Raw genomic sequence first — 24,473 nt, forward strand, 5'->3', positions numbered from 1 at the left:
TCATTTTAAGTAACTCAATGGCTTGCAATGATATAAATCACTTATTCAAGCATCTAAAGAAGAACTACTATTCTGCATTTACTTGTTAAACAACTGTAAATGAGAAGCAAATAAATAAAAAATGAATCCTACGCCGCTTTGCTGATCTATGAAAGTGTGAAATTGACCTTTGTTAAAGCAGACAGGCTGTGCCTCCAGCAAGATAATTGCTAGGTCTGCTGACTGGCTTCGTGCCAACAGTCTAAGTGGTCGTCAGAGCTGCATTTCTCTGCTCAGGCCTGGAGTGTAGCTGTCTCAGTGAGGCTGAGGAAGCTGATTGCCATCCTCCCTCTGTGGACTAGTTGACCTGCTGACTTCCTGCTCCTCTGACTGACTGACTGACTGACTGACTGCTTCTCCTTAAATATGCTGAGCTTTACCAGATCATCCACCATAATGACTGAACCTCATTTTCTTTCTCACTTTCATCCAAGAGTGTCAGTATATAAGCATAAGCTAACCCTTTTAAAGGATTAGCAGCTCTCGCTAAATGCCGTGTAAGCATCATGGTTGACTTTGAGATGGAAAACTGCTCAAAAATGCATTTTGCCCCCCACTGGAACTTTCATTGTAGTCCGGTTTTATCGTACAAACGCCCGAGGACTGATCTGAATGTATTTTAGCATGACACTCCAATTTAAATGCCATGTGATCTGTGCCATGTATCTAGAGGAATAAAGAGGTATTGCTGTTTTGGCTTAGATCCGGATGGCATGACTGCTGTGACCTTGTGGATAGTCGGAGATTTTGAGAAGGTCCCAGGAAGAAAACTTTTGCTCAATGCTCTGAAACATGAGGTGAGTATCACAGACTCTCTGTCCTAGTCACCTCTCCCCTATTCTTTATACCCATCATTTAGTCTCCATGAGGGAAAGCTTTGGAAGGCATGATCTACACTTTGACATATATGTCATGACTTTATGTGTGTTGCTGTTGATTACGTGTTTAAAAACTGAATTTGATTTGAAACTGAAATTTAGTGCAGCGAAACTAATCAAAAATCCAAACTCCGGTAGATTTTATTATGTAGTCCTGACAATATATCACAAGCCTTAAATTCTTAGAATAAATGAATGTTGACTCGATCAATAACATCTTTCACATCAGCCTGTCTTTGACACCAATCTTGTAGCTACAAAATTTCTCTGTTGTAAATCTATAACCCCACATACAAGCAGAAGAGATGACGTACGTTAAGAACAGGCCCAGTGACACAAAACTTAGAGGATTTTTAGACCTGTAGTTTGTTTGCTTTGTTCTCCCATTCATCAGAAATATTACTGGGGAGATTTGTTTTAAAGCGCTTCCTCCTCCAGCAGTGTGTATTAATAATTGTTGTCATCTATTCATGTGGTTAATATACAAGTGTTAAATGAACAAGATATCTAGTTCCAGTTCTAGAACAAATGAATCTTATTAGATAGGCTGCCTCAAAAGTTCACTGTTGGAGATGGGCTCTCCACGCACTCACACGGCAACAGATTTTCAGACCATGCAACAGGTGACCTTAATTAGATTATCTTTAATCGTCAGCCAATGCAGGATCCAGTTATTTCAGATGTTGGTTTTAATTGCGTTCTGACTGCAAACAAACCACTCTGGAGTTCAAGTGGAGCCAAGCAGAGACCCCTTCCATCTCCGCCCGCTTGTTTTTCCCCCACATCAGTGTGATGACTGTGTTCACATATTCCCAAATGAACCGAACCTGTGGGCGTACTGCTCCACGTTTCTAAAAAACTGGTGGTCCAAATGAGCTATTTGTGAATACAGGATAATAAATTTACTCTAAAAATGAATTTTCCGCATGTTTGCTCTCACAGAAATCATTAATACCGACGGCACTAAAATGAAATATTCGCTGTTGATTCACTACAGCGCAATGAAGTGTGATGCAGCAAGCATTTTTTTTATTTGTCATAGAAAAAAAATAGCTTGCTACTAGAATAAGCAGAGTAGAAGAATCCTTTACTGTTACCTTTAAGCAATCAGCACCCTCTCTTCCCAAAGCTCTCCCTCACTGACACCTATGCTCTGTGGAACTATGAGAATGTGTGATATTTGTGTGAATTTATATCACTGCTTTTTTTTGTGTGTGTGTGTGTGCTCGCAAACAGAAGGCCAACCCTGGAGTACGTGTGGGGGTGATAGATAACCCCAGCGGAAAGCCCAGCGAAGATAACACTGTGCTGTACAGGGCTATATGGGCCTCTCTCCTCACCCAGAAGAATAAGGTTTCAGTAGAGTTTGTGCAAAAACTCCTGAAAGAGGAGAGCAGCCAGCTCCTCCAACAGGGCGCCAAGATGAAGGATTTACTGATTCAGGTAAGGTTGGACTGAAGAATGTAGTTCTGTTTCATTTTGTTCAGAGAGAGATTATTGATTTGCTGATTATATTGTGATGTGAGACTAGATGAGGTCTTGGATTGTCATTATCAATAATAATTTTCCCTGTGCTGAAGGCTGCATTACAGTTACAGTAAGTCAGGATGGATCATTAATCATCATATAAAAACCAAAAGCTGAAACCAAATGCCCGGTCAGATTCATAGTCCTTTAATTATTCATTCAGATACATCCTGATTTTTAATCATTGCGTTGCCGACTTCATTTAAGTTTCATTTAGTGTTGTATAGATGCATGAACATTTAAGAACATTGGCTTTTCTTGAGAAGTTAAGAGGTTTTGCAGAAAAACATCAGAGAAACTCCAGCCTCAGAATTGTTATTATTCTGAGGCAAATGAACAGTTCTGAGCATATTAACGTGTAACTATATTATGTTGTTTCAACTTGTGTCAACTAGTTAGCCAGCAGCATAACCAAGATGGCACCTTGGTGTCAGTTTGGGTTTCACAAAGGCACAGTTTACACGCTCAACATTACAAGTAGGATATGTGACAATTGAGTATATCCAACCAGCCACCAAACAAGCGGTAAACATACAGTATACATGTCTGATGACAGCAGTCAGAACTGATAAGAAACAACACGCCAGCATATGTATGTGTAGTTTTATATTTTGATATTGATATGTATTGTGGGAGATGCATTTTGTGGAAACTCAACTGAGGAATTATTTGGACATGAAATAACTAAATGGAAATGTCTGTTTCAAGTTAAACCAGTATAAGAAGTGCAGTACCTGAGGTACTTTATGACAGTGATGCAAAATCCTGTAAACCCATTACCACCATAATGCTGCTCACTGATTTGCAACATTGCCTCCATGGACTAATTCAGCCAGAGATATTAAAGGGATACCTACCTAAATATAAACAGTAAGGTAAAAAGCTGTAACAGCTGATAAATTTATATTATCTTATGGTGTATAGTGTCATATAATCCAACCCATAAAGATATGTGGGAGTATAGTGTGAGGTGTGAGTGTTACTGTGTTGAGGGAAAAAAGTAATTACATCTTTTCGTTTGGATGGTTTGATTTAAGGTAGGTGCCCTTGTGCCTGTGAAATGTGTATCTGTGAAATGTATCTCTGCAAAATGGGAGGAATGTTATTCAACACTGATATAAGTGACAACATTTTAGGACAGAATTGATGCATGATGGCAAAAACAAGGGAAACAAAGGTTGGATATAACCACTTGCGAAGATTTGTCTGCCACTGCTCTCTTGATTTAAGTGCACAATCGGGGGGGGAATGGTGATTGATGAGCCCATCTTCGCATTCCTCTCCTGAACATCAGCTAACAGAATACATTTCGAGCACCCATGATGCTCCACAGCCTGTGGATGCCAAGGCAAGCAGCCTACTCACTGTCAGTTCCACTTGATCTGTCACGGGGGCTAGCACAAGACGGGTTCCACACGCTGAATCTTTAAATAAAAAGTGCTGGTGGATACCTGGTCTCCAGGACCTGAATGAATAGCCGAGCTCCTGCTCTCACTGTTCATATTGTGTGCTCAGCCAAGCCTGACCATCACTCTGCTGCTGTAAGCAGTCCACAGCCACTAGTGTTTTCCGTGCTATAGTGCGCAGTATCCACCCACACATCATTACACGTAAGAATGCGAATTTACAGTCGCTAATCAACAAATCAGCTGACAGGAGCGCTCCCAACTCTTCCATTTAGGACTCATCATACAGCACTGGCTACATTTGGGACCAACGATAACAAACTGTCCTTCAATTATACGCTGCCTTAAACAATGGGGAGAGAATGGGCTGGAAATAGCAGCGGAAAGATAGGTAGAAGGTGGCTGTGTGAGTTGAGACTCAGAGTCAAGGGATATGAGTTTATTATTGGCTGCCAGACAGACTTGCTGACTGGATTGTGCTGACATTATTGGTATTTCACCTGTTCTCCTGAGGAGAGATGTTGGAGAAACTAATAACCTGACTCCACAAACCCTCCACACTCCCACACCTAATTTGTTATGGACAAAAACGGCCGTGGCTTAATTAAGAGTTTGTTATATTAATTACAAATTGATTCATCTAATTTTCACACACGTGCATTCCTTACAGCTCGGCCCTCCTTCATCTGAAATATTTTCCGTTTTGAAAGCTGCAGTGTGCTGATGCAAGTCATCAATGATATTGTGAATAATTCTTCCGCCTCACATACATCATTCCTTACGCCAATGCATCACTCAGGTTTTGTTTTGAACATGCTCTAAAGACAGAAAAGTCCTTGAGCTAGTCTATTGGAATTTACAGTACATTCCTTTAAAAAAATGTGAGCCAGCAATGCAATCAATTTATTTTGCCCAGGCGAACTTTTGTTATTATTATTATTTTTTTCTAGGGCATGGATGAAGATGCCTTTGAGAAAAAGTTCAACACAATAGAAGTGGATTTTATACGTAGTCAGCAGCTGTTTTGTCGAGACGTCCTGAAGCTGAGTCCTGGGCAGCGGGCAGTGATCAGCAACGGCAGGGTGAGTGGACTTCAATTCCAATGCAGTTAGCATCTTCTCAGTTACTTCAGAATACTAATCCAAAGTTTGTCTGCACACAAAGTTAAATAAAAGACGTTGTGTTGTTGCTGCTGCTATTGTTTGGTACAGTGGAGCAGGATCCTCTCAGCTGCTGCGCTTTAGAGGATTTTCCCTCTTGTGTGTTCAGAGTGCTTCAGAACTGTAAAATCAGCATCAAAGGTCACAGGTGGCACAAACTACACTGTGTTGTGCGTATATTTGTGCGATTGTCTGTATGTGCTGACTGTATGTGTGCACAGAGCTGATGACTGATGTCTCAGCAGCAGCGATGCTGACAGCCACAGCCGAACAGGCCAGCCTTTGAGATGGCAGTAACAATTAATATCATTTTACATTGTTCAGCCGCAGTGGCAGGACTTCAGTCCCGAAATAGAAAGGAGGAAAACGCATCCACTGCGATACCGTGACTTTAAGTGGATAAAACAGTGTGTTACTACCATATACGTGCTACACCTAACACCCACTTGACAAACAGAAAATGCATGCTGAGGTAAGATTCAGAAAAGTCGTGTCTGACTACATTCTGTTCCTCATGTTAGATACTGGGTCCGTTTGAAGAGCAGGAGGAATTCACCGTGGAGGATTTCCACTTGCTGGAAAAGATTACACTCAGCGGTTCTGCAGAGAAAGTCAAAGCCAAAGTTAAACAGATGGGGATGAAGCCAAAGCAGTATGTTTGTAATTTCTGACTCTGCCCTTGTTCTCTAAGGAAAAAACATCTCTTCCCCTTGCCTTCTTCTTTAAATGTCTGTGTTTAACATTTGAGCATCCCGTTATTACAGGATCACTAGTTGTTTTAATGTGAAGTACCCTTTACCTTTTTTAATGCTAGTCTTGAGTTTCTATAAACAAACAGTCCTCCTTATCCTCAGTTTGAAGTTACAGGTAGCATTAACTGATTTATGAGGCTACATCTCTCTCAACACATACCATTAATAAATAATGGGCTGACCTTTTTTTTCCTCAGTGCCAGTGACTTGGTTATGAAAGTCGACGCCCTCCTAACTGCAGCACCCAAAGGAGAGGTCAGAAGGGGTGTCCGCTTTGTCAAAGACAGCCACAGGTGGGCAACAACATTTTTTTTTTCGCCCTCTGTTTACTGTCCTGTTTGCCCTGCCGCCTCACAAGGTAGAAGGTGGTGTTTACACTCCTTTTGTTAAAATGGATCTGAAAATTGCCTTGCCATCATTTCCAGAAGTCCAGGAAAAAAATGAATCTTTTTATTTGCGGTTCTGCTGAATAAGAGTTGTATAACCTTGTGTTGCTGAAGCTGCTTTGGTGTGCTGTTCTCCTCAGCGTGCTCCATCTCTCCCCACGTGAAAACGAGGTGTTCTACGATGTCGTGGCCATTGTTGACCCACTCACAAGGGAGGCACAGAAGATGTCCCCTCTGCTGATTGTAAGCTGTATCCTTCTTCTCTCTTCCACACTTTCAAATCACTATCCCTATCACAACTCAGACAGACCTTTTCTTTTTCTTTTTTTTACCCTTGCATCATGCTTTCATCGGATGTTTCATAGCGAGAGAAGAAATAAGAACGCATTTATCGAGTCAGTAAAGTTGATCAGAAAAACAGTAAGCCCTTAGTTTATGCTTACGCCTTCTTTGTGAGCCAAGACAAATACTCTTATTTATTCATTGAACAGATATTGTTATTTAGAAATGGTCTCCTTAGCGGGCTTAGTTTCACTGAATCCCATTAGCTGTCTGCTGTATCTTGCCAGAGGCTTGCTGTGGTGAAGAATTTGACTTGGGTGAATATGAAAATATGACTCACCGTGCCTTTACAGACAGCCAGTCAGACAGCCACCTTCAGTAGCTGTTGTTTGCAGTGTACACTTTTCTGTAGTGTACTGCAGTATGCGGTAGAAATTACGATGCCAGCATATCGATGCCAGTGTGCTCATAACAACTGGCTCATTATTTTGTGACCACTGTTCTATGCTGTGTATGTATGGTATAATGTGTTATATGTATAATGCATAGTATATCATTCATATATATATGATATACAGTATTGGGGTGAAGCTAGCAGCTGCCTTTCATTGTTCAGAAAAAGGCTCGTGTGTCTGCTGCCTCTCTGCTGGGCTGGGCTGGGCTCTCTAACTGGGTCTCTTCTTCTGTGGCTCTTGCAGGTGCTCAGTCAAGTGGTCAATGTGAGACTGCAGGTGTTTATGAATTGCAGGGCCAAGTTGTCCGAGATGCCCCTCAAGAGGTAAGCTCCAGCTCCAACAGTAATTAAATTTTCCTGTTTGGCTTGTTTGTGTATCCTCTGACCGCTGCAGACTTAGCATCTCCGCCTCGCTCCTTCCCTTTGTAAGATTATACTGCACAGATGCAATCTGCTTAATAACACCACCTTATTGCTTTGGGCCTCCCCATGCATCTCTGGGCAAATTGCTTACAGCTTGCACTGTTGTGGTTCAAGCCATGCAGTAAAAACAACAAAATAAAAAATAAAACAACAAAGGAAAGGTTGTAATCACCCATTAACATTGATTATATAATTTGGGATGTTTTCTTTTTTAATTAGTTCCATAATAGTTTGAGTCATTAATAGTTATAGTGTACTGAAATAGCGTGTTTTTTGTTTTTTGTTTTTTTTGGAGGGACAATTCACAGTATGACCTTTACTGACCTCTGTCAGGAATTAATGAAAACAACTCTTCCCCCACAAATCACTCAAAAGCCCCTCCCCCAGCCTATCACACTTCCCATCTCACTTTCTGCCCACAGTGACAATTGCCTGTAATTGACACAAATGGCTACGTGACAAGCCTGGATGTCTGCAGTCAATCTCCCACTAGCTTGCCCACTAGTGCAGTATTTCACAGCACAGAAACATTTTGTGTTATTAGGCTTTGTGACGGTGTGTTTTGTAGTGCTAGTTGGCCTTCTTAAAGTACCATCCTTTCACTGAACCACTAAAAATGTAAGTACCTGGGTAGAGGACAGACTGTAAAGCCAAAATTCTGAACACACGGCAAGAGGATATTTGTTAATAATAATAATAATTCTCCGAAAGTCCATGTAATTACCTTTTTTAAATGAGGAAGATATGAGCTTTTTTGTTCATATTTTTTGGTTCTCATTATAAAGATCATGAAGGGCTGAATACTAAATAAGCTCACTTATTACTTCCCTGTTTAATGTCGCCTGTACAATCGTAAGTGTAGTAATCCTATAGCCCACTCCTGGAGACACTGCTGCCAGTGGATCATGGGCTTCATTTCATTCACCGGGATACTTCTTACAGTGGTAAGACCGCAGCAGAGACCACACGGCTGCTCATCTTCTTCCTCTCATTTTCCTTCTTGTGGAGAATTGGTCTTCTGGCAAACAATTGAATGAAGACAGTGTGTTTTTCCCCTGGTGTACTGGATTTCTTCCTCCCTTACCTACAACCCACAACCTCACCACTTACCTGTGCTGTGGCTCGGCTCCCAGCTCACCTTGAAGTCAACAGCCCCACTGTAAGCTCTCTGTTCTGGTCTGCAGAACTGAGCTGCTGATGTGGCAGCAATGAACTTTTGTGAAATTTCCCCATGAATAAAAAAACAAAAACGATTTACCTTTGAGGATAAGAAAACATTCTAAATAAAAAGAATTAGCATTGGTAATGTTTATCATCTGCCACGTTATCTAACCTCATTATGACTCCTCGGTGTCAGAGGGTGCACTGAAGAAAAGCAATTAGCATAAAGATTAGCCCAGAGCTAGTGTCTGCGACAACTCTGAGTAATAATGGATAAAGGGAACATTTCTGGTGCACAGACTACCACGCATATTTCTCTTACTGGATGAGCAGGAAGACTAGCGAGTAATAGCATTAGATTCCTCACTTTGAAGACATTGTATACACCCAGCTGTCACAACAGAGCACATCTCTCCTGTTATACAAAGACGACTAACATGTCATCATTTTTCGTGCTTACCAAAGAGGACAGTGCATTTGTTGGATGGAATTTCTGACTCTGGTTCGTCTGGTGGCCATTTTAGGACTTTTTCGTTAGATGTGTTAATTTGCAGTCAACGGGCAAGCGCTTGCATTTCGATAATCTCTGTTCATCTTCACAGCTTTTACCGCTTTGTCTTGGAGTCCGACGTGGCTTTCATGGCCAACAACACAGTGTCTCCAGGACCAGTTGCTCGCTTCATGGAGCTCCCGGAGTCTCCCCTTCTCACCCTTAATATGATCACACCGGAGAGTTGGATGGTGCAGGCTGTCCGCAGCCCCCATGACTTGGATAACATCCACCTGCAAGAGGTATCTTAGCTCTTAAGTCATTACTACCTGCAGTCTTATTATTCTCACCTCTTAACGAGGGCCGTGGTGCTTTCTATTAATCATTCCCCTCTTGTTTTTTTTTGTCCTCTGCAATTTGTGCTTTCACTCCAGGTGAGCGGGGTTGTGACAGCAGAGTATGAGCTAGAGCACCTTTTACTGGAGGGCCACTGCTTTGACCTGTCAACCGGCCAGCCTCCCCGCGGCCTGCAGTTTACCCTGGGCATGAGTCGGGACCCGCTCATGTATGACACTATTGTCATGGCTAACCTGGTCAGCATTCTTCTGTACTCAAATACTAGAGTTACCAAGATCGCTTTCTTGCATAGACAGCATGGATATCATCGTAGCTAACCACAGTTCTAAGTTTAGAAAATGTTTGGTATCTGGGTTGAGAAAACAAGTTTGAAATGTATGCTTACAGTTAATACTCTGTTTCAACCACAACAGGGATATTTCCAGCTGAAAGCCAATCCTGGTGCCTGGACCCTAAGATTACGTAAAGGGAGATCAGAGGACATTTATCAGATTCTCACGTGAGTATACACCAGTGACTACGGATTATTGTTAATGCCATTGTAGTCTTTCCCATCTCATACTGTACATATAAACATAAAGTTAGGTAATGATGCTAATTAGGTGGCTTCATCAGTAGTTCAGCATCAAGGTTGTTTTCAGCTTCTTCTCCATTTCATACCGACAGCTCTGAAACCCATCACTATGGTAACATGGAGAGCTGCTGACACTGTAGCAGCTCAAGGTTTTGATGAGTGCAGGGAGTTGTGCTCACCACAGAGGGGAGAGAGACAAGTAGGAGGAGAAGGGGTGCTATTAAAGAGAAGACAGAGTGGAGCGATGATTCAGCTGGTCACCTGCCACGCCATCCACCTCAGACTGCAAAATATCCGCAGCAAGAATGCGTTTTAGTTAGGACGATGTAGGTGTCAAAGGCTGCGTATACTAGACAGAGTGCGTTGGCGCTGTCTGATTTCCCCGGACGAAGAGAAACAGTGTTGATTTGATGCATTTTTCAAACAAAATACAATTTTCTAGGCCTCATATTCTTTTAATTTTGCACTTTGACCTAAATTAAAATGTACTGTTGTACGTTCTGCTTTGATCTCAAACTAACCAAATTTGTCTTTTCAAAGGTAAATCATATAATTTATATTTAGGTAACAAAGAACAATGATCCCTCACTGTCAAGTTGTGGTAATGCCTCAAATACCAACCATATATGTGAGTCTGCATGGGCAGCTGTAGTCATACTAGATGTCCCTACAATCACAGATATTGTCCTCTCTGGCTATCCTCACATAAGATTTAGGACACATACAGCCCTCGGTTCCTCTGGAATCATATCAGACAACCAAGATTTATTCCCCAATCCTCCAGGTGAAGCTAAGAGGTGATGTCATTTTTCACCTTGGCAGTGTCATTATTCTTGTGGTTAGCGGCACTCTGGTCTGGTTAGGTGGCCGATCAGAGTCTAGTGGGAGTGTCTGTGCTCTCCGGTCCCAGAGCCTGAGTTTTCCTCTTGTGCCCTGCGCTGGCCACTGCGCCTCGCCTTGACAGCGATGAATGAGATGGCCAGCTCTCCTCTCCTCGGAGCCGGGATACAGATTGATCTCTGGTGCTTTCTAACACAAGCCCTTAAGGCTGAGTTGCATCAGTGACAGCAGAGGGGGCAGAACACAAGCAGCATGTGAGCATAGCGGGTTGGGCGGTGGGCACTTTGGGCCCAATGAGCAGGCATTTATCATAGTGATAAGGTTAGTTTTTCTGCCTTTAGTAAGCATTGGGGTCATAATGGCTTGCTGTGCATCATAGCCTATTGGTCATCTCTTCCTGAAGTTTGCTCTCTGGTGTTTCAGCATCAGACCCTGCAGAGGCTGCCCGCCAAAACACATTCTCCACCGGGCAAATCAGCCCTAAAACAATTACAGTGAAAGGCCAGTGTTACACAATCAATACTGTACAGACTTTGTCATTAAATCTACCAGTATATACAGCATGGCTGGGAAGTAGTGATGGATAAAATAATGGTAAGGGGATTCTTAATGATGATGGAGGGTAATGAATATGGTCAGAGTGTGACCCTGGCAGCTATCCCAGTATCCGCTTTTAAGTGTGTGCTCTCGCTGTCTGTCCATTTGCTGCTGTTGTCTCCTTGATGAGAAGAGCCTATACTGTATATTTTCCTTGCACTGTTGCCATGGCTAAAACCTGAGAGTCTCAGTCAGGCTGAACGTTTGAGTAGTTCTTTAAATGCGTATATAATGTATATATTATATGAACATTGAGAAAGTGGTGATAAAGCTGTTTGCGCTAATGGTTGATGTACACACTGCAGAAATTGGCCTGGAGGTAGCTCCTCAGCTGTATCACAATGAAAGACTAAAACCTGGTTTGCTGAACACTGTCTGCACTTGGCTTGTGAAGCACAATTACCGGTTCAACTTTGTTTACATTCTAATTCTGTGCCCTGCTGGCTCACCTGTCAGTCAAACATACATCGGTCTTTGTTTCTTTCTTAGACTAATAATTGTTGAAGGGATAACTTTGAACACTTCCGTTGGTGTCTAAGATATGTCATTATAAAAAGTGTTGTGAATAACCTGTAGAATATAAAGTATGTATGATATATGTTAATACAGTCAGTTGATCTTTGTAATGCCAATTAATTTGACTAAATCTACGAATGATTTCTAGTTCTAATCAGAAATCTTCAACGGTCAAGTCAAATAGTAATTGTTTTTACATACTTTATATCTCACAGTTGTCATGACTCACGGAGCATTTAGACCTGTCATAAAACGTGCAGAAAGATAGCCATGACTGATTAAAGATCATCAGTATGCATGACATGTTTTTAGGTTGTATTAAATTGCTTTTATTTTGTAAACTACATATTTATGACTTGATAATTTTTATTCTCCACTGTTGACAGCTTTCTGTCCTTCACCTTTGTTAGACTAACCAGCTGCAGATCCATTGTCATCACCTTCTCGCTCTTTATCCACTATTTTTCAGGCACGATGGAACCGACTCCCCTGCAGATGCTGGCGACGTCATAGTTGTGCTCAACAGTTTCCACAGTAAGATCATCAAAGTCCGAGTGAGTGTTTTTCTTAAATGTTTCTTTAAGTATAGTATCAGAACACTGGACATTATTCAACGTACAGTAAAATGCCATTAAACAGGTCACAAATTGTGGATTTCACTGTTTTGTGTCTCCTTTCTTACTGTAGGTGCAGAAAAAGGCAGATAAGATCAATGAAGACCTTTTAAGTGAAAATAGTGAAAGCAAAGGCATATGGGACTCCATAGCAAGGTGTGTGTCATCAATTCTCACATACAGCCAAACATTTTGTTCCTTCAGCTGACTGACAGTAACAACTGTAAGCTCATTGATCGGTGGATTGTTGATGTGCCTTCTGTTTGTCAATTATGTACTGCGGTTTCAGGAGATCTTATTCCTCCCCCCGACCCCGACTGCAATATTATGCTGTAAGATCTAGTCTCGCAAAAAATATGTGCTTCTGTAGGTATGTGTGTGTGTGCATTTGTGTGTTCTCCCCGCAACACTTCCTAACTGTGTGATCCTGTCTTCTCACTTAATGCTTGCTGTGTGAAGTGTTTGGAGCACTTTTGAGAAAAGGTAGGCAGTGTTGCTACAACCCATTTAACACTTGAAACTTCTTTGTCATACTCATTAGCATGCAGTGTTTATTGGTTGCTTCCAAATGTTGCTCTACTCTACTAAGTTTGTAATGAATGAGAATTACTTAATAATATATTCAGGATATGGTAATACTTAAGAGCGGCTACATTTTCAGGTTTTTTATGTATGTATTCCAGTCTTGTAGTGTGTATAGAATGTGTACATGCACAAGTGCCTAAAACAGTCTACGGAGACATGATGTACTGTACACAGCCCTACGTACACTGTGTTTTGAAACTAACTGAAACTTCTAATATCGAGGCCCTGGAGAGGGCACCACCTGGGAAGTTCCACTTAAGTGGATTGGGTGGAATAGCCTGCCTGGTGTGAACCAAAGTGTTGTTTTGTGATTGAACTTGTGTGCTGGCTATGGGGACTCCCCACCAATGCCAGGGTGCTGGAAACTGTTGAATTGTTGATTCAGTAGGAGCAGTGCAGACTCCATCCTGGCCACGGACCGATGGACCACGCTTTATTTTTGCAACAATATTGGAGGGGTCTTGGGAGTTTGTTCATCCAGTCTACGTGTCATTTAAGGTGACCATGTATATGGGTGTATAAGAATATCGCATGCGTAGCTAGCTGTCGCTACAAGCAATTTAATTGCAGTAAGAGCTCTGCGTACGTCCTTTAGAAATAGTTCATGCGTGTTCTTGGTGGGCTCACACAGCCTCGGGGACGAGCTGAAGAGCCTGCTGCTCCTACATGAGCTAATGCAGCTGTTTCGACTGTCTGATCAGGATCGTTCCTAGACACTTCCTGCAGAGGTATTCAAGGCCGGTCCAGCTGGGAGGACACCCACGAGGCAGACATAAAACAAGCTGAAGGGATTAAAAATCCCTCCTAGGGCATCTTAGGGGAGAACAACATTTGGGCTTCCTTGTATAGCCTGCCCCTGCTGTGACCAGGATAAGATACGAAGCTGAAAGTGGTTAGACAGATGTATGAATAGATTTATAATTGAATGTAATCTTAAGACCATTTCCCATGATATGCTTGCGTTTGAGTAATGGCAGTACTTATAGGTTTAAAAAAAGGTTTAATAAGAAGCTTTAAGAGACATGACTGCTCCTTAAGTGCCTGTGATGTATAAATCTAAAATTGACATAAATTTGACTGCATTTAGAAAGAGTACTTATTTTTGGCATGTGTCCAGTGGTTTCCTTTCAAAACAAGGGTACATAAATCTCAAGACTTAGGAACCACTCATCATGTTGAAGAAAAAACTAACAGTTATTCTCTTATAAACATGCTCTACCCTAATGGTCCCATTTAGTCCTATTAACAGCCAGTGAAGGCAGCTGCTCTCAGCTTAAGACAGGCATACTTCTAAAACTTAAGGTTATGGATATAACCCTAATTCTCTGATGAGCATGGGTGAGTGTCTCACTATGGGATCACCATAAGCTCAAATAACATTATGTCTGCTCTAGCTGGCTGGTGATAGTTAAGTCTATGTCAGTCCTAGGGACCTTATTTAAAAGAGCCTCACTCTTTTCAATAAAGATTAAGATCCAGAGAGGCTACCCCGGTGCAGGATGCTTCTCATATACAGACATCCCAGTGGTATGACCACTACAGAGGAGGCCTTCCGGCTTAAAAGCCTCTGGCATTGTTTGAGCGTAACCATGTTGCCCCTGCGGAACACTGCTCAGTTTGTCTGCATAGTCTCCACTGTTTCTGTGGATAAAAATGCCGTGACATGGAGAGAGTACAGAGCAAGCCACATCAAAGTAGTACACTGAGCAGGTGTCATGATGCTTTTTTTTCCCACATTTATCTGAAATCCCAGATTCACCAGGTGTTGGAAGAGAGCAGCTGTAGCTCAGTTAAGATAGGAAAAACTTGCTACCCCATGTTCTTCACTTTTAGAAGTTTCTGGCTGTCAAACTCAGATCTTCAACCTCTGCTTGGACGGCCAGCCATGGGATGTTGGGATGCTGGTAGGCATGCGCTTGCACATGTCCTGCATGTCAAGATCCTCAGGAGACAGCGGCAAGGGTTGGTTACTCCCCCCCGGGACAGGAGCCTCAAGTTGGCTGCCATCCTGACTAGTGCCAGTCAGTTAGGGCTGGTGTTTTGTTATGAGATTTGGAATGAGTTCATGCTGGAGGCATTGCAGTAGCCCACTAAGAAACAAATGTTATTAAAGAGCCTAAATTCCAATTTTCCAATTTCCATTTTAATCGAGTAACATGAAATGTTAAAAGAATATTTGCTTATTTGACAGTTAAAGGTACAGTGCGTAGGATTTAGGGGCCCCGATTTGCAGAATATGGCAGAGATTTAATATAATGTGCTGTTTTCATTAGTGTATAATCACTTGAAAATAAGAATCATTATGTTTGTGTTATCTTAGAATAGACCATGTTAAACTGCCCGTGTTTGTACAGTAGCCTAGAACAGACAGACAAACTAAACACTGGCTCAAGAATATGGCCTTATGCATGTTTTTTCACATGTTTCGTGGCCACTGTACTTTCTCTATTGTGCTCGGAAGAAGAGGATGAGATTGCAATCAGCAACTACACTTTTAGATGCCACTAAATCCTACACACTTTTTTTTTCACTGATAAACAGAGTCTCTATGATTTTTCCAGAAATACATTTTGAAATGCCTTCACAGCACAACAGTAGCTCATGGGTTTGCATATCTAAGATGGTCTAAACATTTCACCAGACCTTGTATACCGGCGTGTATATATATATAGACCTTGAGCACTGATACTTACAAAACATTGTGCATAGCACAGCGCATGCCATGTAACTGTAATGTTGCAGATTCGATTCCTTTGTTGAGCTTTTAGGGGCGAGGGTGTTGTAAACCTCTCCCCGAGTCCTCACCGGATCTTGGAGACTGTTAGATGGTGCTGCGGCCCTGAAGTGGATCCAGATTATATGGACGTGTGTTCACTGTTTGAGATTTTAAAGAGATGCTTGCTATGCTATGTACATGCAAGATGACCAAATTTAGCAAGTTGTTGTGTTGCTTTCCACATTGATGAAACCGGTTTTGGTTTTAGCTGTCATGGTGTGACGTGAGGGTAAAGCGTAGGTGTGATACACACAATGTGGGTGGTTGGTAAAATCCTTTCTTCATGATTAAAAGTTTGCCTATGAAGTATTCTGTACTGTATAAAATTACTGTTTTGGATGGGAGTTTTGCTTTCCAGTCCTTCTACCGCCTGCTCAGTGGCACTCCTCTTGATGTTTATTTCTTTGGATGAACTCCATACAGATGTTAGAGAATGATTTTGCTCACTCTACAGAGTTGGAGGAGAAACAGACGTAGAGTTTTGTCCAGTTAGTGACGTCCACTGCTCAGGATTTACCCAGAGCTTTGTTGATCATTCCAGAGGTCCAGATTATCTCGAGTGAGTCAGCCAAATGGACTCTCACCTGACCCTCTAAAGCTGCTTATCTGGTGGGGCCCCACTGTAGTGCTGGAGGCCCTTCATAATGGCTGGCTTAGTCATGGCAGGCAGGCGGTATCCCGAGACCCTGCAGATGTGTGGTGACTCCCCAGAAGCCAGCTCAGCTCAGCTAAACAGAGAGCTGTGCTTGGTTTTTAGGAAAGAGTGCGGGGAAAGAAAAGAAATACAGTAAATGTTTTCAGAGGAACAGAACACAAGATGGTGAGAAAAAGTTGTGTTTGGAGGTGACTTGCTTACCAGTCACTTTCCTGTTTGTGTGAGTCAGAGCAAACCGTATACCCCCCTCCCCTCGTTTCACAGCTCCTTCTCACTCACTGGTGTCTTCCTACGGCCTCGGGGGGCGAGGCCGTGGTCGTGATTGAGTGAGGGAGAGACACTCCTTCACTCATCAGCAGTCTGTTGCAGACAAGGACACACAGTTTGACTGCAGACATGTCTCCCCTCCAGCACAAGTCCTGATTTCCGTCCGCTTAAATGTGCCTTGCTTCAGGAGCCACAGCTCTTCAGAAGCGGTTAGGGTACGTTACTTCAGAGGTGTGGAGAACATGGACAACGTATCATTTTTAGTTTATCTAGTTGGTAACTCATTAGCACTTACTCGAAGGTAATGGACTGATTTGACACAGTAGGCGCTACTTTTTGTGCAGGCAAGTTATGTAAAATGACTCCTGAGGCTATTTTTCTTTTCGAGGACGCAGTGGGTTGTTTCTTTTTCTCTCTCTCTCTCTTTCTTGCTGGTTCGGCATTTAGGCGGCACACTGAGCACCACAATTAAGCACATTTCGTGTTGTGTGCTTTGAATGCCTAACATGAGTACACACAAGTGTGTGACTCTGACCATGCTGTTATCACTGTGATTATTGGAAGCACATGCATATTATGTTTTTTCTTGGTTTTTAAGAGACAGATGTAGCAAATCTGCCATTTTTACTTCAATAGAAATGAGTTGAATATGAATTATCAAAATTAGGGTTAATACATTTTCAGACAATGGTTGCAGAGCCTGGATATAGTAATATCCTCTCACACAGACACACACACACACACAGAGTTTCTGAGGCAATTAAATTTCTCCTCTCTCCTCTGAGCACTCTACTCTCTCAGGATGATCCATTCTCGCCAGTTCTGTGTCTGTATCCCCATCCAACACCATCAGGTTACCAGAGCAACAGTCGTGTGTGTGTGTCTGAGGGTCTGGCAAAACGGTGCCCGAAGCATTGCATTTTGAATTACCATATGATGTGTTGGAGCAGTCATGACTATTCATAAACGTTTTGGTTAAATTATGCAACCACACAGAGGCTTCAGCAGACTCATTTGTGTTTAGTTTTCTAGTAGCAACATTTTTTTGCATTGATTCTAATTTAAATTGATTGCATTTGAATATTTACACACAGGCTTGTTAACGCTGTTGTTTGTCATTGTGGAATATGATAATTCTGAACTAATATCTGAAGAGAAGTGTGTCTAAAACACTACTGAATGTGAGTTAAAACAAAGCAGCACGGGCTGCCGTACGGTTACTTAAAACTCGGCACGTCCCACAGGAGAATGTGAGTCTCTCCTCAGGAGACGCTCCTCCACACTTTCCGCACCATAACCAAACTGTCATGGTGGGGAGAGCGCTGCTTTTTAAAGGGGATGAGTGGAGCTGATGTGATTGGATATGACTGCTACCAACCCCCTAACGTAATTAACTATATTGTATGACGATGCATTTTTGCAGCTTATACTCCATTTGCTCGCGGTGCTGCCACATGTATCCAGCCACGAAAATAACAAGTGTGTGGCAGATTGCACATCGCGGGTAGTCCCACTTGACTGCACCCTTCAGCCTGATTCACAAAACGGCGCCTGATGTGTTTGATCGGCGTACTGCTACCAAAAACTTCCCGTTTCAAACACAACAGTGCAGCAGGAGAAGTGAACTGCTGTTAAAGTCACATTGCTTTCCGGAGCATTTTCATTATTATTGTTTGTTATTTATTTATTTGATTGTTATTATTGTTTCATTTCATAAAACACCTCAGTCTGCTGCACAGTAATGCATGGTTTGTGCTGGCTGTCATAACCGTTATAACACCCGGCTCTACAAAAGCATGGTGGCGAGTGGCTCAGCTCTGATTTACTGTCACTATATGAAAAAACACGCATCGATCAAAACACAACAGACTCAGATGTATTATGACCTCATTTACAGCATCACGGGCGGCGGCTCGAAGAAGGACGACGCGGAAAAGAAGAAAGAGGACGTTCTGAACATATTTTCTGTGGCGTCGGGCCATCTGTACGAGCGCTTTCTGAGGTGGGTCGCTTTCACTTCTCGATCGCTCACTCACTCACGCGCTTACGATACCGTTCAGGATTTTACACGTTACATTCATTTAAGCCCTGATCCTCAAACTGATCCTTCTGTCCGTTTCAGAATAATGATGTTATCCGTCCTCCGGCACACTAAAACGCCTGTCAAGTTCTGGTTCCTCAAGAATTACCTCTCCCCCTCTTTCAAGGTACTTCTCTCACTTCGTGACTCTGTACGAGTGTTCTCTGTTTCCCTGCGTGTTCAGAATAACTTCTTCCTCTTCAGAGACTCATTTATACGAAGCAAAGAAAAGATCTGTGGGTTCTTCCCTCCTTTGTAATGCTCTGTGTTTATTGTCAGATATTCTATAGAGGTGAGTCTACTGTGCATTCAGTGCCGTCTGTTAAAGACTTCTTTAGTGGCTACAGGTTTATTTACATACAGTTTGCCTAACAGGCATGCAGTTGTGCCTCATCTGCCTTTTTTTAAATATCGCCTAGCGTCTTCTGTTTTCTGCTGGACAGAATCTTGCAACATGTTATGTTATTTAAACGTTAATGGTTGTTTCCATGTGTCAGTCCAGGATGTACCCTGCCTCTCGCCCAGTGTCAGCTGGGATAGGATGAGCAGTTACAGCAGATGGATGGATATTATTTATTGAATTGTCATGTTAATGTTTAACAGATATTTCTTCTTCACAGAATCATTAAGAAGCTTCTCACTAATATTATTAGTTGCCTCGACAGCTAAATATAATTGTGTGTAATGACACTGTTTGAGGCGGTATAGTGGTGCAGTGGAGTTTACATGTCTACGTGTCTGCGTGGCTTCCTACCACAGTCCTAAGACATGCACACAGGTGAATTGGTGACTCTAAATTGATCATAGGTGTGAACTTGTCCAGGGTGTAGTCCGGCTCTCGCCCAGTCTCAGCTGGGGTAGGCCCCTGCCCCATGTAACCCTGATAAAGGGAAGCAGTTACAGAAAAGAGATAGATGAAACCTTTTGCCTATGACCACTGCAAATATATGTACTATCTAGTGTTCTCCTTATAGATTTATGTGAGGTTTTTCCTCTATATCGTTTACAGAATTTTGTTTCTTAAATGTTTAGTTTTCGAAACATGCTTTTTTTTGTTAGATTTCTGTAACCTGTTGTTTTTTCGTTCCGGTTAGGAAACCATCTCTCACATGGCAGAGTCGTACGGCTTCCAGTATGAGCTGGTGCAGTACAAGTGGCCACGTTGGCTCCACCAGCAGACTGAGAAGCAGCGCATAATCTGGGGATACAAGATTCTCTTCCTGGATGTTCTGTTCCCTCTGGCTGTGGACAAGATCATCTTTGTGGACGCCGACCAGGTGAGGATGGAACTGAACTGACACCAGAGAGTGAGAGTGCGAGGTGTGAAAGTACGAGACTCACCTGTGTCATTCTCAGCGCCGCTGCGAAGCTTGGATGAGATTCACCACTCAAGTGTCGTGTGTCCTCTCCATACTCACGGATGTTCTCCATCTCTCTCTCACACAGATCGTTCGTGCTGATCTGAAGGAGTTGAGGGATTTAAACCTGGAGGGTGCTCCTTATGGCTACACGCCGTTCTGTGACAGCCGCAGAGAGATGGACGGCTATCGCTTCTGGAAAACTGGCTACTGGGCCTCACATCTAGGACACAGGAAATACCACATCAGGTACACATCGTTCAAAACCTGTGCATAGGCATATGCACTGTACAAGAACACTATAATCACCTCCCTTATATTTTTTGACGATTATAATTTTTTAAATAGATATATGCATTTTCAAATATTAGAATTCAGAACTGCTTCTACAGCCACTGTCTTCGTCTTCGGACACTGACCCGGTTTATTTAGTTGGGTACTTTGACGTCTCGCCTTTTATGAAAGGAGAATGAATAGAAGTCTAAAAGAGACCGTGCAAGAAAACATATATAAAGTACGTCTCTCATAATCATGAAAACACATCTTCCACTTTGCCTGTATATCGTGACTTCAGTTCAGTAAATGATCTGAGTGAATTATTCATTATTCTGCAACAAACTCCCAAATCTGACAGACAAGTAAGAGGAAGTGTGTTTTTGTATTCTTGAATTTTAGAGGCTGGAAGTGCTGTCGTGGTTTTTTGTTCTTTTTCCTTCGAACTAAACCTCTCATGTGGTTTTAAAATGCACGGCAGACTCAGGATAGAAATTAAAGCTTTAAAGAGACACTTAACTTTTTTTTTATTTGTCATAAGAGTAAAAAAAAATGATTTGTCCTGAAATTAATTTAAGCAAAACAGAAATCAAAGCATATTGGATTATAAAACATTTTGAATTTTCTTAAAAAAAACAAACAAACAGAACGATAGTAGTGTATTCCTCCAGTTTCCATGGCGATTAGACCTCACCAATTAGAGTTGCAGTTCTTGTGGCTATGTTTGCGGGGTGTTGTATACAGCTATGGTACATAAATCAAATGCTAGCTAGGTATGAAATAAAAAAATAAAAAAAGTTGGGCATGCTGGGCATGTGGCACCGAGTTCTCCCTCTGGCGATGTGATGGCTAATCAGGAGACAGCCAGTGGCTGAGCAGAGACGACAGAGACTCTTCACTTTGGCTGATGAGGACAGGAAAAAAAAAAAAGAAGAAGAAAAGTCAGGAAACAGTGAAACACAGCGATCTGATTGGATGCCAGCGTGCTGCTTAGCTCAGTGAGGGTGAATGATCAGCATCAGTGAGTATCTTCTGCGTATCCTCTGGCAGATTTAACTCTAGTAAATGATGAGTGAAACGACATCGTCTACGCTCTCTGCTGGGTTTATTAATGCGCCATGTTGGGTACAATTATCTGAATGTGCCTGAGGTATTTTATCTTCATTGAGTCATCATTTTTATTCTTACTTTGTCACTCCTGCGAGCGTTCCCCCTTTTTTTTTTAGGAGATGATTCCCTCACACCTGCTTTCTCTCACTTCTATATTCCAACCAGCGCTCTGTACGTAGTCGACCTAAAGAAGTTTCGAAAGATCGCAGCAGGTGACAGATTACGAGGCCAGTACCAAGCCCTGAGCCAAGACCCCAACAGTCTGTCCAACCTGGACCAGGTTAGTCACAGAGATGACGTCATTTCACAATATTATGTAGAGTTTGTTCGCACCTGCGCTCACCTGCGAAACATGTTTTTGTTTCATGCTATTTTTAGGACCTTCCTAACAACATGATCCACCAGGTGGCCATCAAGTCTCTTCCACAGGAGTGGCTGTGGTGTGAGACGTGGTGTGACGACACCTCGAAAGTCACAGCCAAGACGATAGACCTGGTAAGTCTCAGCGGTTAGATCTGATTATGGAACGATAATTAATAACGTGAGGGCTGTACCTGGGAACCGTTAAATAATTCATCAAAACTAATTGTTCCTATTAATTAATATCCCTGAATCCCCCTTTTTTCTCTTTTCTTTTTTAATCCTCCTACGTGTGCAGAAAGTATTTCTGTTCCACTTCTCGAGCTTTTGTTGGTTATAATAGTGAAGCTGCAGCAGCACTGACAAGCAGGCGCACATTCCCAGCCACTAATGTCCATGAGGCACTTGGCATTTAGGAGACAACTGAGGAGCAATCCTGTAGTCTCCTAAACTAATTTAGAGAATTACTGGACGGGCTCCAGTAGACTGGAAAAAGAAGCATTGTCTCATTGTGGTATAGGACACCGCTTGGTAATTCAGACACAAGACATGGGCTAATGTTCTTTTAACAGAATTGGAAATCAAATTAGGTTCAAATGCCTGCCACAGACAGTGCTGGGAACGGCAGTATGACTTGTTGGGAGAACGTGGCACTGGTGGCGTGATGTGATGTGTTTTGTCTGCCGCTCTCTCCACTGCAGTGCAATAACCCGAAGACCAAGGAGCCAAAGCTAACGGCGGCGGCGAGGATCGTGCCTGAGTGGGTCGAATACGACAACGAGATAAAGCAGTTACTGAAACAGGTCCAGGGACAGGAGGACACAGCGGCGCAGAAACAGACTCACTCTTCACAACATAAAAAAGGTTAACAACAAAAAAAAACATGATTTTCCGTGTCTCGGAGGTTTGCTCATTTTAAAAGACAAATCCTGCTACTCCTGTATGATTAACCTTTACTCGTTCACGTTTTCTCTGCTCATTGTCATCATTTCTTTCCAACATTGCTCCCCTCCCTCCTCCCCCCTCACTCTCCTCCGCGCAGCAGACAACCAGCGTGATGAACTTTAGTGTCTGCCAGCACCACGCTGAAGAGGAAGGAGGCAGCTCCTGTTGCACGGCGGCCACCTGTGAAGCTTGAAGACAGACAATTCCATCTAAACTTAGCCATGGAGTGTTACATCCCCAGCCCCGAGAAGTGATGTGATATTTTCAGAGATGCCATATCTGCTTCTGCCGCAGTCAATACGTCTTACAAATTTAACACGCCATGTTAAGTGTTAACTGCAAACTGTGAACTCGCGGTGCGCTATCAGCACTGCAGTCAGGTATCGGTGAGGGTGTGTGTGTGTTACTGGAGGGTGAAGTCAAAAGACGAAAGGTGTGAGGTCAGCGAGGACGCTCGATTCGGTTTAGATTGCACTGATGATGTATGAAAAGAATCTAATCTCAAAGTTGAAGTTTTTTTTATGTAAAATTATTCAAAAAAGCCACTTGGTCATTTTAATTTCAGTGCGTTGACTGAAATGTCCAAAGTTGTATCTGACTTAAAGCTCGTCATGTTTTTAAATTTCACAACTTGCTGCAAAGTTGTTACATTATGATTATTACAGATGTTTCTGTCTTTTGTTTATTTATTTTTTTGTCTTAGTCCTTAAGTCTGTAAGATTTATTATCTTAAAGACCGTCACTGGCTCTCATGGGTCATAAATGAAAACAGGTCTTAATAGTCATTACCGATTGAGCCTCTTAGAATTTTTCACAATCCTGTGAAGTCATAAAAAAAATCTAAAAGTTACAAAGTTGGAACATGATCCGACGCACGTTCGCCATTGCACGCTGCCAATCGTTGTCCCGATCGGTGAAATGAATCATTTACAGTTTGGACCGTCACTCTAAATTTCCTCCCCGATCTGATCTGAGCGCGCTCTTCATCATCTGTTCTCTCACAGTCGAACTGCAAACAAGACGCTGGGAGCTCTGTTTGAGTTCCCTCTGCGCCTCCAGCTGCTGCTGAAAACACACCTGATTAATGTTTCTGCTTATGCGATTCATGTCGCCTTAATCAGTTTTAATGACACCTCATCTCAGGCCTCGCCATCGGATGTAGCGTATATTAAGTTTTACTTGATATTTGGAATCTGAGGGTGAAGTTACTCGAGCCTCCTAAAAGTACCAGCTGTCACAGAAACACACAGGACAGCTTCACGTGTGCCCAGATCACTTAACTTCTTCATAGTCATTACTATATTTATGTGTATATATTTCTTTATATTTTAAATCAGGAGTTGGAGGAGCCGGTGGCTATTTCCCAACTCAGCTGTGCATGAAAGAGCTTTACTGGTCCGTAGACAGAGAGCGCGTGCTGCACACAGCTTTGTCCTGTGCAGTCTTCAACACGCCTGGCCGTGTGACTTGATCTCATGTTCGATGACGCACAGTCACATCTCACACACTTCAGGCTACAACATCATGGGATCTAATTCAGATTGCAGTTTGCTGTATTTCAGTGCCGTCCCGTTGAACAGCAGTTAGAGTAGTTCACTGTTCACTAAA

The 24,473-nt window shown here is 42.4% G+C and overlaps 1 protein-coding gene across 4 annotated transcripts in view; it reads left to right on the plus strand.

Moving 5' to 3' along the window:
- The window catches only part of uggt2 (UDP-glucose glycoprotein glucosyltransferase 2), a 37,422-nt gene extending 13,891 nt beyond the window's left edge, over positions 1–23,531 (plus strand). For 2 of the 4 annotated variants that reach the window (XM_027291234.1, XM_019274184.2), the window contains 21 exons: positions 742–836; positions 2,154–2,360; positions 4,801–4,932; positions 5,532–5,662; positions 5,960–6,055; positions 6,289–6,391; positions 7,129–7,208; positions 9,071–9,260; positions 9,393–9,551; positions 9,729–9,814; positions 12,312–12,396; positions 12,530–12,612; positions 12,916–12,939; positions 18,637–18,741; positions 18,862–18,946; positions 19,914–20,096; positions 20,266–20,426; positions 21,726–21,840; positions 21,939–22,055; positions 22,622–22,784; positions 22,963–23,531. In XM_027291234.1, the coding sequence (XP_027147035.1) occupies positions 742–836; positions 2,154–2,360; positions 4,801–4,932; positions 5,532–5,662; positions 5,960–6,055; positions 6,289–6,391; positions 7,129–7,208; positions 9,071–9,260; positions 9,393–9,551; positions 9,729–9,814; positions 12,312–12,396; positions 12,530–12,612; positions 12,916–12,939; positions 18,637–18,741; positions 18,862–18,946; positions 19,914–20,096; positions 20,266–20,426; positions 21,726–21,840; positions 21,939–22,055; positions 22,622–22,784; positions 22,963–22,988 (2,426 nt within the window). In that variant the 3' untranslated portion in view covers positions 22,989–23,531. The remainder of the gene's footprint in view (positions 1–741; positions 837–2,153; positions 2,361–4,800; positions 4,933–5,531; positions 5,663–5,959; positions 6,056–6,288; positions 6,392–7,128; positions 7,209–9,070; positions 9,261–9,392; positions 9,552–9,728; positions 9,815–12,311; positions 12,397–12,529; positions 12,613–12,915; positions 12,940–18,636; positions 18,742–18,861; positions 18,947–19,913; positions 20,097–20,265; positions 20,427–21,725; positions 21,841–21,938; positions 22,056–22,621; positions 22,785–22,962) is intronic. The other 2 variants (XM_019274185.2, XM_010735578.3) reach the window with 2 other exon arrangements.
- Positions 23,532–24,473: the final 942 nt, after the last annotated feature.

Source organism: Larimichthys crocea, chromosome XVIII, assembly GCF_000972845.2.
Source record: "Larimichthys crocea isolate SSNF chromosome XVIII, L_crocea_2.0, whole genome shotgun sequence".
Taxonomy (NCBI): domain Eukaryota; kingdom Metazoa; phylum Chordata; class Actinopteri; family Sciaenidae; genus Larimichthys; species Larimichthys crocea.